This window comes from Penicillium longicatenatum (assembly GCF_028827895.1).
Source record: "Penicillium longicatenatum strain IBT 33135 chromosome Unknown contig_2_segment0_segment0, whole genome shotgun sequence".
NCBI classification, from domain to species: Eukaryota; Fungi; Ascomycota; class Eurotiomycetes; order Eurotiales; family Aspergillaceae; genus Penicillium; species Penicillium longicatenatum.
In genome coordinates this window covers 286,385-301,618 of record NW_026643120.1, presented here as the reverse complement: position 1 = coordinate 301,618, position 15,234 = coordinate 286,385, and the positions used below count along the sequence as shown (strand labels likewise).

General features: G+C 48.6%; 6 protein-coding genes across 6 annotated transcripts; 3 read left to right on the top strand and 3 right to left on the bottom strand.

Moving 5' to 3' along the window:
- Nucleotides 1-363: 363 nt before the first annotated feature.
- On the bottom strand, nt 364-1,527 carry N7484_002632 (Alpha/beta hydrolase fold-3; the record flags this gene model as incomplete). Its single annotated transcript, XM_057113052.1, has 1 exon — nt 364-1,527. One exon carries the CDS (start codon nt 1,525-1,527, stop codon nt 364-366), a length of 1,164 nt encoding a protein of 387 aa, XP_056973192.1.
- Nucleotides 1,528-3,320: 1,793 nt separating this feature from the next.
- On the top strand, nt 3,321-5,222 carry N7484_002631 (uncharacterized protein; the record flags this gene model as incomplete). The annotated part of the gene is made up of 3 exons (XM_057113051.1): nt 3,321-4,343; nt 4,427-4,600; nt 4,701-5,222. 3 exons carry the CDS (start codon nt 3,321-3,323, stop codon nt 5,220-5,222), a joined length of 1,719 nt encoding a protein of 572 aa, XP_056973191.1.
- A 411-nt stretch (nt 5,223-5,633) lies between these two features.
- N7484_002630 (uncharacterized protein) lies at nt 5,634-7,168 on the bottom strand (the record flags this gene model as incomplete). The annotated part of the gene is made up of 3 exons (XM_057113050.1): nt 5,634-6,157; nt 6,260-6,621; nt 6,693-7,168. The coding sequence occupies 3 exons, from the start codon at nt 7,166-7,168 to the stop codon at nt 5,634-5,636; spliced, it is 1,362 nt and encodes a 453-aa protein (XP_056973190.1).
- Nucleotides 7,169-8,503: 1,335 nt separating this feature from the next.
- N7484_002629 (uncharacterized protein) lies at nt 8,504-10,175 on the top strand (the record flags this gene model as incomplete). Its single annotated transcript, XM_057113049.1, has 6 exons — nt 8,504-8,703; nt 8,758-9,019; nt 9,075-9,206; nt 9,257-9,338; nt 9,386-9,466; nt 9,532-10,175. 6 exons carry the CDS (start codon nt 8,504-8,506, stop codon nt 10,173-10,175), a joined length of 1,401 nt encoding a protein of 466 aa, XP_056973189.1.
- Nucleotides 10,176-10,629: 454 nt separating this feature from the next.
- Nucleotides 10,630-12,351, bottom strand: N7484_002628 (MFS transporter; the record flags this gene model as incomplete). The annotated part of the gene is made up of 6 exons (XM_057113048.1): nt 10,630-11,105; nt 11,171-11,273; nt 11,327-11,985; nt 12,034-12,091; nt 12,147-12,167; nt 12,235-12,351. 6 exons carry the CDS (start codon nt 12,349-12,351, stop codon nt 10,630-10,632), a joined length of 1,434 nt encoding a protein of 477 aa, XP_056973188.1.
- A 977-nt stretch (nt 12,352-13,328) lies between these two features.
- N7484_002627 (aromatic prenyl-transferase) lies at nt 13,329-14,659 on the top strand (the record flags this gene model as incomplete). Its single annotated transcript, XM_057113047.1, has 2 exons — nt 13,329-14,482; nt 14,548-14,659. 2 exons carry the CDS (start codon nt 13,329-13,331, stop codon nt 14,657-14,659), a joined length of 1,266 nt encoding a protein of 421 aa, XP_056973187.1.
- Between the last annotated feature and the right edge of the window lie 575 nt (nt 14,660-15,234).

Sequence of the window (15,234 nt, the reverse complement as noted above, 5' to 3'; positions counted from 1 at the left end):
TCTTTTCCCCTCTATGCTCAATATTCCAAGTAAAATAAAACATGCAACTGAATTGAACTGGTCTCAGTTCTAGGATTTTACATGCTCAGGCTCCAACGCTTGATATCACAGACTCTGAGGCATTATTATCATAGAGTGCACGTTACAATGGTCTAGTTGGTGGATAAAAAGAATTCCTGGTCATCGATATCACACGCTGATACAAATACGTTATGGGAGACACCACCTATATACCAATCTATTCCTATGCCCTTCTAACTATGTATGCCGCTTGACCTCCCTTCAAAAAACTACTCCATTACCTATGTACGTGCAATAAAACCAGAAAAATTCCGTAAAAGCAAAGTCTTCTAAATCCCCAGGTTAAGATAGAACTTGGGACTTTTTCAACCAATCATGCGCCTCCTCATAAATCCTTTGCGAAACCTCCTCTCTCTTCCTCCTACTGCTTCCAACCTTCTTTCGTCCTGGCGACTCATGCGTAAACCCATGCGGACACCCCTTCGCCAACGTCCACTTATACCTGCCCACCTCAAAGTCCTCCTCCTGCTCAATCCCGACTCTATTCTCCAACCCGGCTAATTCGTGAATCATCTGCTGTGTCTCTAACCGGAGCATATCCCACTGCGCCCCAATCATATAAATCCACGGCGGTAGCTCACCCTCCTTCGCGTACAACGGACTGAGTAGTGGGTCCCTCCGATTCTGCCCTACACTCACATACCCCCAGTCTATCCACCAGGAAGTCTTTTCTAGGTTATCCTTCGGGCCCCCTTTGTAAGGTCTCGAATCTAGCTTTTCATTGGGCGGGTGGCCGAAATCCACGATGGGGTAGTATATCACGGCGGCTTTGATCAGGCCTTTCAGACCGGGGAATTGCGAGGCAGACAGCGCAAGGTTGCCACCTGCACTGAAGCCGCCGATGGCGATGCGCGAGTGGTCAATTGGGAGGGATTCATCTGCTAGCACACACTTGGCTACCTCGGCAACGTCAAAGCTGGCCGTTGGAAATGGATGGTGCGGCGCCTTTCGGTAGTTGAGGCTGACGACTAGCATTCCGGTGCGGTTGGCCCAAGAACTGCAAAAGGGGTCGTCGACGGTGGCGTCGCACAGTACGAAGCCACCGCCGTGGATGTTCAGGTAGAGTGGAAGTAGCTCGCGCTGGCCGGGGTTGTAGGAGCGCGGGTAGAAGATGCGAGTTTCCAGGGTTGGGCGGCAGGCATAGCGCTTAATAAGGGTTGGTTGGGTGCCTGGCTTGGGAGGATTGAATAGGCGTAGGTAGAGGAAGTAGACACTGGCGAGGCATTTGAGCAGCCAGAGTTGTATGAAACAATTTAGGCGGTGGGGTAGTGGTAGTCGCTCTTTCGGGAGAGGAGGCAGTGGTTTTCCCATCGCTAATGTGTGCTGATCTAGGTTCTCGATCGCTGTACTAGACAGTGGAGGAATCCACTCGGGGAAGGAGTTGTCTTGCTGAACAGAAGGATCGAGGTGTTGGCGGAGCAGGGAGAGTCGGGCGAGCGCTGTCATGGATGGATGAATCTGTTGGGATACAACAGGAGTGACTAGTACGTGTTTGTCATAGTACCAGCAGTACCAATTGCTCTGTTGGGCTTGCCGAGTTCTTTGTCTTATGAACCCTAGGTCGGCCGCACCAAGCCCTTCTCTCGCCGGTCTCGATTCAGCCTCGCAATAATGGACAGCAGTGAAATCGTCGCATCTTACTTCCCCCATTGCATATATTTACCTAATGGCAAAAATTACGCAGGAACGGATGTGCTAAGAGTGGGTTTGACCCCAAAATTTTGGGGTCAGCCCAAAAAATGCCGATGCCTTACGTCCATCGTCTCCGGCGCGGCGTCAGCAACTAGCTCGGGCCATCAGGTCCACTTTGGCGAGGCTCTCAGAGCCCCGATCCTTTTCGGGCCGAAGTGGGGCCCAGGGCTCAGTATTCAAGTCACCGCCCTTTATACCGCCCTGTATCCGTATTGTCCTGCATTCAGCCCGGTCCAATCACTTTACGGATGTCTTCCGAGTATACATGTTATAGAGTTTGTATAGCGAATAGACTGACTCCGTTAAGAATTGATTATAGTAGAGGAAACATGGAGTTTTTGTTGCCTGCTACACGACAAAGGGAGAGGTCTTTGTCATAGTCGTTAGATTGTTTTCAACAGACTACCTCCAAAGTGTAATAATTTTTGTTAGGAATGTCTTGGCCCTAGAGATGCGATGAATCAGGCTCCATAAGAAATGTTTACGAAAAGAATTGTCTCAAATCCTGCCATGTTTGATGGCTATTTTGGTACAAGCATAGTGATTCTTTTCTTTATTGCGGCGAAGTTCTTACATAAGAGAAAATGCGATTGAATTTGGAGCGGGTAGATAGGGTTTAGCCGGACAACGGGAGACCCCATTGAAAGACACAACAAAATACCCAGAAGGGTAAAGTGTAGCGGGCTAACAAGTTTGCCATGCTGCCGGCATTTCAATGCCATATTAATGCACTTTGGAATGGGCATCGATTATCTCACCCGCCAAGCATGAGGCCTTGGTGGCACAGTGGAAGAGGAAAATAAAATAAAATAAAAATAAATAAATAAAATAGAAAAAGGAACAAAAGGGGACCTCGAAGCGACGTAGTTCCTCAGATCCGTGTCAAATCCATTCTTTCAGCAAAATTTACCCAATCATCATCCACTCTCGGGAGGAACGATGAGTGATGAGCCAATTCCAGAGCAAAGTGGCTGCTGGTTAGCTGTTAATTTTGGATTTCATCCCCTCCAACAGATTGGCCCCTCGTTGTTTCCAAATTAAGTCACAAGATCACCACCACGCAGGATTCACTTTTCGTAGCCGGCTTGACTTACGGAGTACTATCTATCGAGTGTAAAATTTCCGAGAGTCAGATCAGCCATCCTTGTCAGATGCCAAGACACCAAGGCTGCAACGGAGATGGTACTTGTTCATGGCGGCAGATGAGTGAAAATTCTGCTTGTATCAGTATTACCCGTAAGCCCTAGATTAGAGGGGCATCCGGTGACGAGGCCCAGTTACTAGCTTCGAAGTGCCAGCTTACGTTTGAATACAGAAGCAGCCTCGCAGACAGGGAGGTAATGGTGGGAGAGGATGGTGGGGCCAGCGATGGATCACTATAGCAAAAAGACTAAAGGCAGAAAGAACAAGGAGACGTAGAATACTCGGTCATTTCATACCTCGAGTGGGCTTATAGCGAAATCTTCGCAAAATTTACATTCTACCTACATTAGTTGTCACCTACCAACCACTAGCCCTCTGCCTCTATTTTCAAACAACTGTCTCTCATGACTTCCATATTCCCCAGCGCCGAGCACCCCACAATGAGCAGCAAAGGCCCAACGACAACTTTCCTGTCAAAAGGGAAAGAAGACGAAGAAGGCCAACTAGATACATCAACCGCCTCTCAAGATGGAAACGAGAAGCCGCAGCCCAAATCTCTCAAGTTCAAACTCACCGTCTTCTTCCTGGCTCTTGTAACGGTCGTCGGCTCCATGGATGCCGTGATAGTTGGCTCCGCACTCGAAGCCATCGCGAAAGATTTGCAAAGCAGCAGTGTCGAGTCCTTCTGGGTGGGAACGTCCTTTCTCCTGTCGCAAACAGTCATGATCCCGCTCTATGGCACGACCAGCGAGATCTTCGGTCGCAAGTGGCCCATCCTCATTGCGCTCTCCATCTTCCTTTTCGGCAGCATCCTCTGCGCTACAGCGCAAACTATCACGTGGCTGATTGGCGCGCGCGTGGTTCAGGGCATTGGTGCAGGAGGCATGATTCAGCTGGTACAGGTCATCCTGTCTGACATCTCGACCATGAGCGAGCGCGGTCTCTACATGGCCATCGCAGCGTTCGCGTGGTCACTAGGAACGGACATCGGGATCCCGATTGGGGGTGCGATTGGGGAGAGGACGACCTGGCGGTGGATCTTCTACATCAATATCCCCGTTTGTGTGATTTGTATAGTGGGATTGCTGTATGCGTTGCAGTTGCAGAATGATACGTCGTCATTTGTCAAGAAGCTGGGGATGCTGGACTGGGTGGGACTGGGTGTGTTCACTTGCGCGTCGACGCTGTTTCTAGTTGGATTGACGTCGGGGGGTGTTTCGCATCCGTGGAACTCGGCCGCCGTCCTGGCTCCGTTGGTACTTGGAGCGATTCTCTTTTGTGTTTTTATTCTTACGCAGTGGCGGGTATCGAAGAGGCCCACAATGCCATTGCGCATATTTAACGATCGCTCTGCGATTGTCGGGTTCATGACGAGCTTTCTGCACGGGTTGGTGTTTTGGTGTGTGACTTATTATATGATTGTCTTCGTATGTCTTCTTCTTCATCCCCCTCCCCATCTCCATCTCCATCCCAATCATTTTGAAATCTACAAGGCTAACTAATATAACAGTTCCTCGGCGCTCTCCAACATTCCGTCCTCCACGCCTCCCTCGAGACAATGACCTGCATCGCCTACTCCGCCCCCGCAGGCCTCGTAGCTAGTATGGTCGTCAAACGCACCCAGCACTTTAAGTATATCATCGTGGTGGGATGGGCTCTTCTTGCAGCCGGAATGGGGTCAAACGTATGCACCTCCTCGCCTCCTGTTTCCTCGCGCCTTCTCCCAAACAAAGACCGTCCTAGCAAAGAAAGTATCAATCCTAATGCTAATATAAAATTTATAGGTAACAATGCACCCTGACTCCAGCAAAGCCATGCTTTACGGCCCCCGCGTCCTCGTCTCGCTAGGCGGCGGCCTCCTCTTTCCAACGCCCATCTTCGCCGTGCAGGCCTGTCAACATGGCGATGATATTGGCATCGCAACGTCCATACAGGTCTTTGCGCGTAGTATGGGGACAGCTTTTGGTGTAGGGCTAGGGGGCGTCATCTTTCAGAATCAGTGGAGCAAGGAGGTTAATTCTGCTGTGGTAGCTGGACGCATACCCCATGAGTTAATTGTGGAGAGCAATGTGGCGGAGACAGCGTATGCAGTCATTCGGAAGTTTCCCGAAGCGGTGCAGGAGGCTTATCGGGGGGTTTATGCAGATAGTTTGGCGACTATGTGGTATGTCATGATGGGGTTGTCTGTTGTGGGGTTCATGGTTAGTTTAGTGGTGGGTAGAGATGATGTTATCAGTGGGGGATTGGCAGGAAAGCAAAATTTTAGGGATGAGGAGAAGGAGGGGGATGCAGAGGAAGGCAAGTAGTTCTGGTGATTCTTCTCTAACTCGGTCCACTAGTGTTTTGTCATGTTTAAGTCCGTTTTCCTTGTGATGTTAAATCTATGGTGGAATACAAGTCATGTCCCCCATGGATTCGAGGTACGCGTTTGCGAAACTATAGTGCAGGGAGGAAGTACATTGGCCGTCTCATCTTCTCTCAACCCGTTGGGCTCTACTTCATGTATGCGCGGCTGGTGGAGGGGATGGGTTTTGCGTTCGCACTCAATCATCCATGAATATGAAGGGTACCTGGTTGTAGTACCATTGAAATATTCAGCTCCAAAATTTCCTCTATATTCATCTCTGAAAATCCATGACATATGTACCATATAACCTACCAACAGAATGTTGGACCCGCATGAGAAAAACAACAGGACAACAAATCTAATTAACGATTCACCAAACAAACTTCATCAAATCCCTCCAATTCCATCGGTCTCTCCCCATCTCCTTCCTCTCCCTAGTATTCAAATCCCAAGAGACCGGCAAATGCCCCTCCCAGATACTCATCATTTCCCCCAACCCCACATCCCTAGGCTTGACACCGCGTCCATGGAGATTCCGAAAGAAGAAAACCCCACTCCCTTCAACCCCCTCACTCTCCTCTACAAACTGACAATCCCTCACGTTGCGAAACAATGCTCTCATCAGCGGCGTATTCCGATCCTCGCGGTAATGCCTGCCCATGACAGTGCGCACCGCATCAGTTGCCTCATAGGCATGATAGAAGGGAATTGAGGAGCAGAGGTGGTGCAGGACGTGGGTGCCAACGATGCCGTGGAAGAGGTGCTTGTCGACATCGAATGGCCCCATACAGAAGCTGCGGTCGATCGTTGCAGAGGCGCCACGGGCAAAAGTCCAAGACGTGTGGGTGAAGTGGGGAAGGGTGGGATCTGTGTGTTGTAGGTAGGTGATGACGACTATATTGTTCCAATGCGTTTAATAAATTAGCTTGTGGTTAATTTGAATAGATCATAAGGGGGGAACGAAAGGAGGATGGCGCTGAGAGGTAATGAACATACCAACCCACTGGTTCAACCACAGATACGGAATGCCATAGAAGACGAGAATCGTCCACACGGAGAATAACTTCACCGCGAGAAAGAGTCCAACACACGTGGTGGCCACGCCGAGATCACTCAGGAAGACGGAGAGCAGCTCCGACTCCTTGTACAATGCGCTGTCCGTGCCAAACCAATAATGACTGTGCTGGGGAAATCCGGAGGCACCCTTTTGCCCGCTCAGATTGTCTAGCATGTATAGGGGCCAGCCAAGGATCTGGAAAAGAAGGCAGTGCCAAAGTGTGACGATGGGGGCGTCTTCAGTCAGCTCAGTAAAGCTGTGCGAATTGGCGTCTTGGCCAAAGGTGGATTTGATGAGATATCTGCGTTGATTCAGCATTAGCAAACAAGTCCAATATTCTGAATAGCACGGTAGAGGTATATCAAGACATACTCCCGACTGTGCGGAACATAAACGGTATCCCGCTGTAGGTCGCCCGTGGCTTTGTGATGGTGAGAGTGGCTGATCTTCCAGCTGTAGTATGGAACTAGTAGGGACGAATGCAAGACAAAGCCGACGAGATTGTTGACTTTTTTTGAGGGGGAAAAGGCCCCGTGGCCGCATTCGTGGGCGAGAATCCAGATTCCCGTCATGATCATCCCGGAAATCACGGTATAGAGGGTGTATACCATCGTACGGATGAAAATGCTTGGGATCATAGGTGTAAGGGTGTACGTAACCCAGGCCAGACTACCTAGCAGGGTAAAGTCCCGGGCTACATATCCCAGGCCTCGAGTGGTGGATGGACGAAAGCAATGAGCCGGAATAGCGGCATGGATCTGTTTCATGGTAAATTCGGGCACGTCGTAGACATTGCCGTAGAGGTCTATATGCCTGGGACCTGGGTCTTCCTGGCTAGCGGCTGCCATGTTGCTAGAATAATTTGGTTGAAAAGGGGAGGTAGAAAGACAGAAAAGATTATTGATTCAATGATTCTATGACTAGATGAAGTCCACCTTGGCCTTTCTCTAAAAATACCCGGTTGAGATGTGTGGAACCAGAAAGCGCCAGCCTTTATATCGCTCAGCCCACCAAGGCACCGATATCCCAAAATCACATCTCTGTTTCTAAATTTTGGAGTTAGGGCTGGGGTCATTGCATCCCATGTGTATCTTCCCGCCCGAAAATTTCGTAGTTCACGTTGCTCCAGCCTTATCTCATGGACACAAGTATTTACATTGCCAATACATACCTAGGCCTTGCTCATACATCCTCACTAAGCTGACAGCCAGCACCAAAGATAGTAACGATAATGAAGGATGGCGTGATTGACCTCAGGTGGTCACATCGAAAACCCTACTTATGCCATATCCTCATTATAGGAAGGGCCACTATCCATATGCAACCAACTTGATTTGCGTGTATAATTAGTTCTACCGGCAGAAACACTGTACATTGTAAAATAAGTGGGGCTAAGTGTGCGGGAATTTGTCTGTACGGTAAGTCACATTGCCTTGGCGCTTGGCAGAAAGAGATGAGGCCACGCCACAGAATTGAATATACGCAGGAGACTCCTTGCTGTTGTAGAGCCAGGCTCCTTAGTGGAGTCAGAGCAGGGCCAGGCTCCGCGACTAACGAGATCCGCGTCAGCAACGGCCCGCTGCGGGTCACGAACTCTCGGGAGTTTTATAATTTCAACTGGCAGAAAATTAAATTACTGTATTGCAGATGTAACCTCCAAACGGGATAGATCCACGGGGATATTTGGTAGGTAAGCATAACCTTGGAACCCATCAAATTCAGCGGTACTGGAATCCCTGCTAGGCATAGGTGGAAAATGTACCGATTGAGGCGTTGTTCGGTCAACACTAGGGCCCATCAGGTGAGACGCCTATCACTAATCTCGTATTCGGAAAAGGAAGGTTGCTAGAAACATTCACCTACATACATATTAACGGTAATATGGATCATCGTAAGCGATCTAAGAAACCGGGCGAGGCTCCGGGGCGGGCTCCACACGTGGCGGATGAGCCATGTGCGTACCAATGCATCTGCATGCATATGCAGTGGGACCAAGGATCCGGTGTGCTTTTTTCTCCCCGTGCGACTCTGTCGGTGTCAAGAGGCTAGTCAAATGTTTGGCCAATGAGTATACAGAATACCGGATACCGTAGTATTCGGCAGGTGGGGGCAAAAGATACCATGAGTCCTTTTTCTTCAATGCCGGAGCCTTCATTCCTTCGATCGGTCATATGCGTTCGAAAATGAAGTTGCTCATGAAATTTGCCCTTCTGGCTCTGGGTGTTTGCGTCTTAGCCAGTGACGCCGACCGTCCCGTCTGCATTGTGGGAGCTGGCCCTGCGGGACTCAGTGCGGCCGCAGAATTGGAGCTCAAAGGATACCGCACGGTGACCTTTGAGAAGCAAAAAGCTGTGGGAGGGAAATGTCAAGCCGTTTATGAAAAGTACGTGCTACCTTTTTAGTTCGAGAGGAAAGTCCCGTTAACAGTCCAATACAGTTCCACTTTCAGTCCTCTTGGAGCGCTGATCTTCACGCCCCCGACATATCGGGAATCAATTAAACTGCTGCTGAAGACTGGAGTGACCTCTGTCCCCTTTGTCTCTGGTGAGAAGTGGCAGTATAATGCCTCCAGCGGGTCAATTTGGGCCAAACCCACTCTACCCCCGCAGGTCACGCAACTCTTCATGCAAGAAGTGCGGAAATACATCGGCTGGTGGAACAAGAACTTTGTTCTCTATAACATCGCCCCGGGATATCCCGTGAGTATTATCGAATCGTATCTTTCTCTAAATGGCGGCTGATTGCAACATGTAGCATGGCATTCCCCCCGAGCTGACCGTTCCAGCGGCTGAATGGCTGGCGCGCAACGGCTACCAGACCCTGCAGGCAGCCTTTGTGCAGTCGATGGTCGCGTACGGGTATGGGGACTATCGTCAAGTGCCGATTGTACGCTTCTCTCTGGAACCATAAATGCTTAATCTGTACTAATTGCCCAGGTTTACATGCTGCAATACCTGACCCCGTCGGTACTGATGACGCTCCTCAAAGTCCAACAAGGCAGCACGATCGAGATTGCAGGTGGGTTGTCTACCTTATAGCACATCATGTCGTCCTAACTGTACTAGACTTCCACCGAGCGTTGCAAATCTTCGCCGACAAATCCATCGCCGGAAAGATCCATCTGGACACAACCATCTCGCATATTGGTCAGTGTACTCCATTGACTCCCGCAAAACAAACACACAATTAGTAACCCCGGTATATTTCACAGATCGTACCGGCGAGTCCCCCATAATCACATATTACACCTCAAGCGACAGCACGCCCCAGACTCAGCCCTGCGCGGCACTAGTGCTCGCCTTTCCGCCAACGCTGTCCTCACTTCAAGGTGCTGGCCTCGATCTATCCGACGAGGAACAGGAAGTTTTCACACCAGTGGGTACCCACAGCTTTTATTCCGGCGCTGTGCGCCTCTCCACGCCCCGCGCCATGACCTTTGGTGCGGCAAGCGCCCACCCAGGCCTTCCCCCCGACGCAACTGGAGACCCTGTGGTGTTCACAAAGCTACACGACGATCTTGATATTGCCATTACATCGTCATGGGGCCCTTATCGCGGAGATTTGACGCGAGACCAAGCGTACAAGCGACTGAAGAGCACCCTATCGGTGTTCAACAAGGACCCGAGAGATGCAGGTGGGTCTGCTGAGACTGTGAGTGATGAGGACGTGTTGGCATTCCAAGAGAACGAGTACTTCCCGCATTTTGACCCCAAACAGCTGCGTGAGGGATACTATGAGCTTTTTGAGGGACTCCAGGGACAGCAACGGACATATTATGCGAGTGGGTTTAACATGTTCGAGTTGGTGGAGTATGCGCTGAGGGCAGGGCAGGATGTAGCGAAGAGGTTTTTCTAGTTCATATATTTCTATCTGCCTGGTGTACTTAACTGTTAATTGCTGTTTCTTGAGTGAAGTGAGTCACATCTCCCTAAAATTGGACTTAAGCTATGGCAATCTTTTTTTATAAAAAAGAAAGCATAGAATAATGAAAAGCCAGTGGAACAATCAATTCTTTACAGACCTGTCGACTGATGAGACGGCTCATCAAACGATACGGGCGGAACGCATCGAGCAACAAGCCCCATACTTATCACATGGTAAGGAGGGTTATTCTATAGGAAGGGGTTCTACTAGGTTATGCCCGCATCCCACAAAAAATGCCTCAGAGTTATAAGCTGATTGAATAGTATTGAGGGAGACTATAAAAATGTTCGAGCAATTTTTTTGAAGTCTGGGCTTTCTGATGGTATTAAAATGACTGGATAGGTAATATAGTGTTTTGTGGTGAATATTAATGTCCAAATTCCCTCTATACACTGAGGAGTGGCTCTCGCTCCAAAATGTCATCATTGAGGCTTTTTTCAGATTTGGGTCCTGAAAGCCAGAGACCTGGAACCGCTGCGGCTGAAGCCACAACTCCCAGAACTACGGTTGTAGCTCCCCAACCATATCGATGATCAATGAAGCCTCCAAGCACTGGGCCCAACGCAAACCCAACGCACTGGGTCATCTGCTGAAGGCTGCAGGTCCTCCCAATAGCACCATTGTCACCAAAGATTCCCGGCTCGCTCTCTTCGAGCTCGAAGATAGCGCTCTGCATCTCAGCCATTACAGCCGGGTTGACGGCATTGATGAAAATACCAATTGAAAATAACAGTACACAAAGGAGCACTTTATGTTCCGTGGTATTGGATTGAACGACCCGCAAGCAGATCAGACAAGGTGTGGCCAAGCTGAAGCCGAGGAATGTGTTCATTCGTGGGCCGAATCGATCAGAAAAACGCCCTAGAAAGATGGCCCATGTGTTAGCACCAGTCTAAGTTTATGGATCCAGATAAGACCGCAAGTACCAAATAAGGGGCCAAGAAAAGCAGTCATGGCTACTGGTATGAATATGCAGCCAGCGCCTAGCGAATCCCAATGGAAGTGGTCCACAACGAAGACCGGGAGCGTCTGTATGCAATGTGAGTAAGTACGTTCGGAAGACGCCAAAGATCGTTACTAACGGTTTCAAACGCAGAAATCAAAAGAGCATATGCAAGGATGCCTAATGCTGAAATCACAATCCGGGGTTCCCGAATAAGACGCCAAAATATTGATGTGTCATGAACAATATTGTCATTATGTTGAGCAGATCTTTCAATGGAGCCATACCCTGTAACACTCGTATTTTCAACTCCGGACTCATGGCCGCTCTCTTGTGTGCTCAGCCACTTCTGCGCGGTGGCTTTGTCAATGATTGCCAACCGTAAGATCAAGTCGATGGAAAGTAGTATCAGGGCCATCCCAAAGACAGCATAGTACCCAGCAAGATGGTAGATAGCGCCACCGAGAAGAGGCCCCGAGATCAGTCCGCCCACCATAAAGATATCGATATAACCGAACATATAGCCAATTTTGTCTTTCGGAGTACACTCAACGATGAGCGTGAGTCCGGCCACAAATACCATCGCCATCGCAGCACCTTGAGGCATCCGAGCAATGATGTACACTTGTAGTGAGTTGGCAGAGGCAAACAAGAGCATGGAGGCGATGAGCATTATCAAGCCAAATAGATAAAGACGCTTGGCGCTGCTTTTGTTATCAATCATGTAGCTACAGATGGGAGCGCAAACAAAGCAGGTTACTGCTTCAGCGATGAGCATGACACTTGTCCAATATTCACCTGTCACAATCAGTCATACATTCCTCCAGAGAATATTTCGTAACATACGATCTTGAGAAGGAACTCCAGCTCGTGTGACAAGTGCGTCTGGCATAACAGGAGTAATCTGAAGAGTCATTATGTTGTCGGGTGCGATGACAGCTAGCTTCGGCTGTACTCACCATTCCATAGAGGAAAACGTCCTATTGAGTCGCAGTCACTTAGTATGGGAACGCAGAAAAGAAAGAAGAATAGCTTGATAAGCCTTACCGTAAATAACGATAATCCTACTACCATTATAATGAAAATATAGGAAGACCGAAATTCCAGAAATAACGGACGGCCATCGCCTCCAAGTGGACTGCGCAGTTCTGATGTTGAAGACATCCCAGCAGAGTCAATGTTCAAAGCGATTCTACAACCAGAGGGCATATGAGCGAATCAATAAGGGAGCGAGACACGTAATGGTACAGAGTCGGGCATCCACAACTAAATAAAATATTATCCAGTTATTTGCGAAAGTAGTGACGCAAAGGCTGAGCTCGAGCAAAAATATACGGCAAGAACATTATTAATGAATTGATCTAGATTTCGAAGGGTTGGTTTGTTCAGTACGTTTGTTTCTTGAATCAATTAAGGAGGTAATTTTGTACGTAAATTCGGACTCCAAATTCCAAATACTTACACCTAGGCAGCTTCGAAAATGGCACGAAGTTGAATACGATCTGCGATCTGCTAAGACGCTTGCCAGGTGGACGAACACTACGGAGTAAGTGGGGTTCAGCTGAGCTTTGAAAAAAATCAACACGGAGGCAAATCGCATACTAGCGCAGAACCGGACACGGACGACCATGACAAAAGATTATTCAGTTATTTGCCAAGGGTAGTGGTGCAAAGGCCGAGGTAGAGAAAGATAACAGATAGAGAGAAATTACCAATTATTCGATATAGATCTCGAAGGTATATCTTTACTACAGTGATTTCCCCAACTAACTAAGGAGGTAATTTTCTACGTAAATTCGGACTCCAAACACAAGTACTTTCCACCTACGTAGACAGGTTGGAAAGCAGCATGGAATATACCCACTTTGCCAAGACGCGTGTGGGCGAACACTAGGTGGGGCATGGTAATGCCCTCGATTAACCTGATCTACATTTCCATGCACGATTGGCTCGTCCCGTGCAGGGATTACTATGGCGTACATGCCTCCGACCGAGGTAAATTTATAGATATAGGCGTAGCAGTGGAATTTTTGTTTGCTTTTTTTCTTTCGAATGAAGTGAGAACTCGGCTTGAAATAAATCCGACACATCCTCTAGCATCAACTGCTTTATCCACCTGTCTTTCATTTTCATCCGGCATCATGACCAAACCCACGCCCGAAAATTTCACTCATAGAGTCTCCAGCTTTGAAAGGCCAGTGGCATCCCCGATCGATGTTATCACTCAAACTCTTCCCTTGCTCGACAAGCACCAAGCTCAATGGTGGGAACACGCGGGGCCACGCTGGGCACGCTTCCTTGAGGTAGCCAGATATGGTATTCACGAGCAGTACCAGTATCTGCTCTTTTTACATCAGCATATACTTCCTGCTCTTGGACCCTATCAAGGGCAGTACAAGAGCATGTTGACGCCCGCAGGTATGCCCCTCGAGTTTAGCCTCAACTTTAGGGGGAATTCAAGCGAATCCACCGCTCGAGTTGCTATAGAACCTATAAGCGCTCTTTCAGGCACCGAGAAAGATCCATACAGCAAAGCCACGGGCATTGCCTTTGTTGATCACCTGGGAAGCCTTGGCATAGCGGGATTCGACACTCAGATTTTTGGCGTGATCTCAAAAGCAATTTGTCCCCCAAATGATCAATCAAACCATCCGAGTTTGGACAATTTCTGGAAATCCAGTTACATGTTGGGCTTTGACACCGCTGGTGGCAAGGTCTCAACTAAGGCATACGCGGTTCTTGCAGCAATGCATCTGACCACATTGCGTTCCATCGAAGACATCGTCACTGAGCCACTGACGCAGATCGGTCAAATGATGGGCTGCTCTGATGCCGTCGCCCTGACACACCAGTACTTGATGGAGAGTTCCAGCTACGCCGCCGACAGTCTGATCTCTTGGGATATGACTGATCCACCAAAGTCTCGCTTGAAGTTGTACAGTTACACTTCTGAATTGGTGCTGGGGCGAGTCGAGGGCATCTGGACGCTTGGAGGCCGCCTGAAGAATGATCCGGTCGTCTCCAAGGGTTTGGACCTATCTGTTCAATTATGGGAGATTCTGGGAATGAAGGATCGTCCGCCTTCTTTGCATGACACACCAGAAAGCCCGGAAAACTTGCCGTTGCAATGGAACTACGAGATCCAGGCTGGGAAGCCATACCCCGCCACCAAGATCTATTACCCACTGGTTGGAATGAATGATCTCGATATATCAAAGAGAATCTCTAAGTTCTTTGACTTCCTTGGTTGGCCAGAGCGTGCGCAATCATATGTTTCGAATGTCGAGAAACTCTAGTAAGTTATTTTCCATTACCTAGCGCTCGGTATTGATGTCAGTCTTGCTAACCTCTGTTTCAAAGCCCTGGTTACGATTTGAGTCAAACCAATTATCTTCATACGTGGATTTCACTCACGTACTCGGAAAAATCAGGGCCTTACTGCAGTGTTTACTATCAAACACTGAGTTTCTAACTGCGAACTGTAACCAATCCCTGTAGGCCTTGGCTTCTACGTTGTTATTGCGGACGGTGATGGGGTAGAAGTTCTTAGTTTCTCTTGATAGTCTCCTGCATGGATAGCCTGCTGTCTTATAGGCTTGCGGCTTTTGACATATTTTCTCAACGCAATCCGGGCTTGTTGCCATTGGCCCATTTTTCCAAATTTTGACATAATGCATTGGAACCTGGCGACCGTATAAAAAGTCTCGGATTTTGTACCCTTGGAGCCTGAGCAAAATTCACTCTCCTTCACTTATTAATGATCTTGAATCAGACAACGAATAATTATTAGAATCTAAAAACAGGTTCGGAAAAAGATAATGAGATAAAGTGTTGAGTCCTCGTGGATCGAGTTGATCCATGTATTGAGTACTCGTCGCTGATCTTTCGAAGTCTCACCGCTCGTTGATTATATTATACAGGTTCGACCTGAGCGAGGGTAAAGTTTCTGGTATCCTTTTCGTAAATCCAGAAGGCCTTGAGTGGAGCAGAAGGTTTCCTCCTTAAGTGGAGCAAAGACTTCGCTTTCGGGATGACCCTCGACAAACA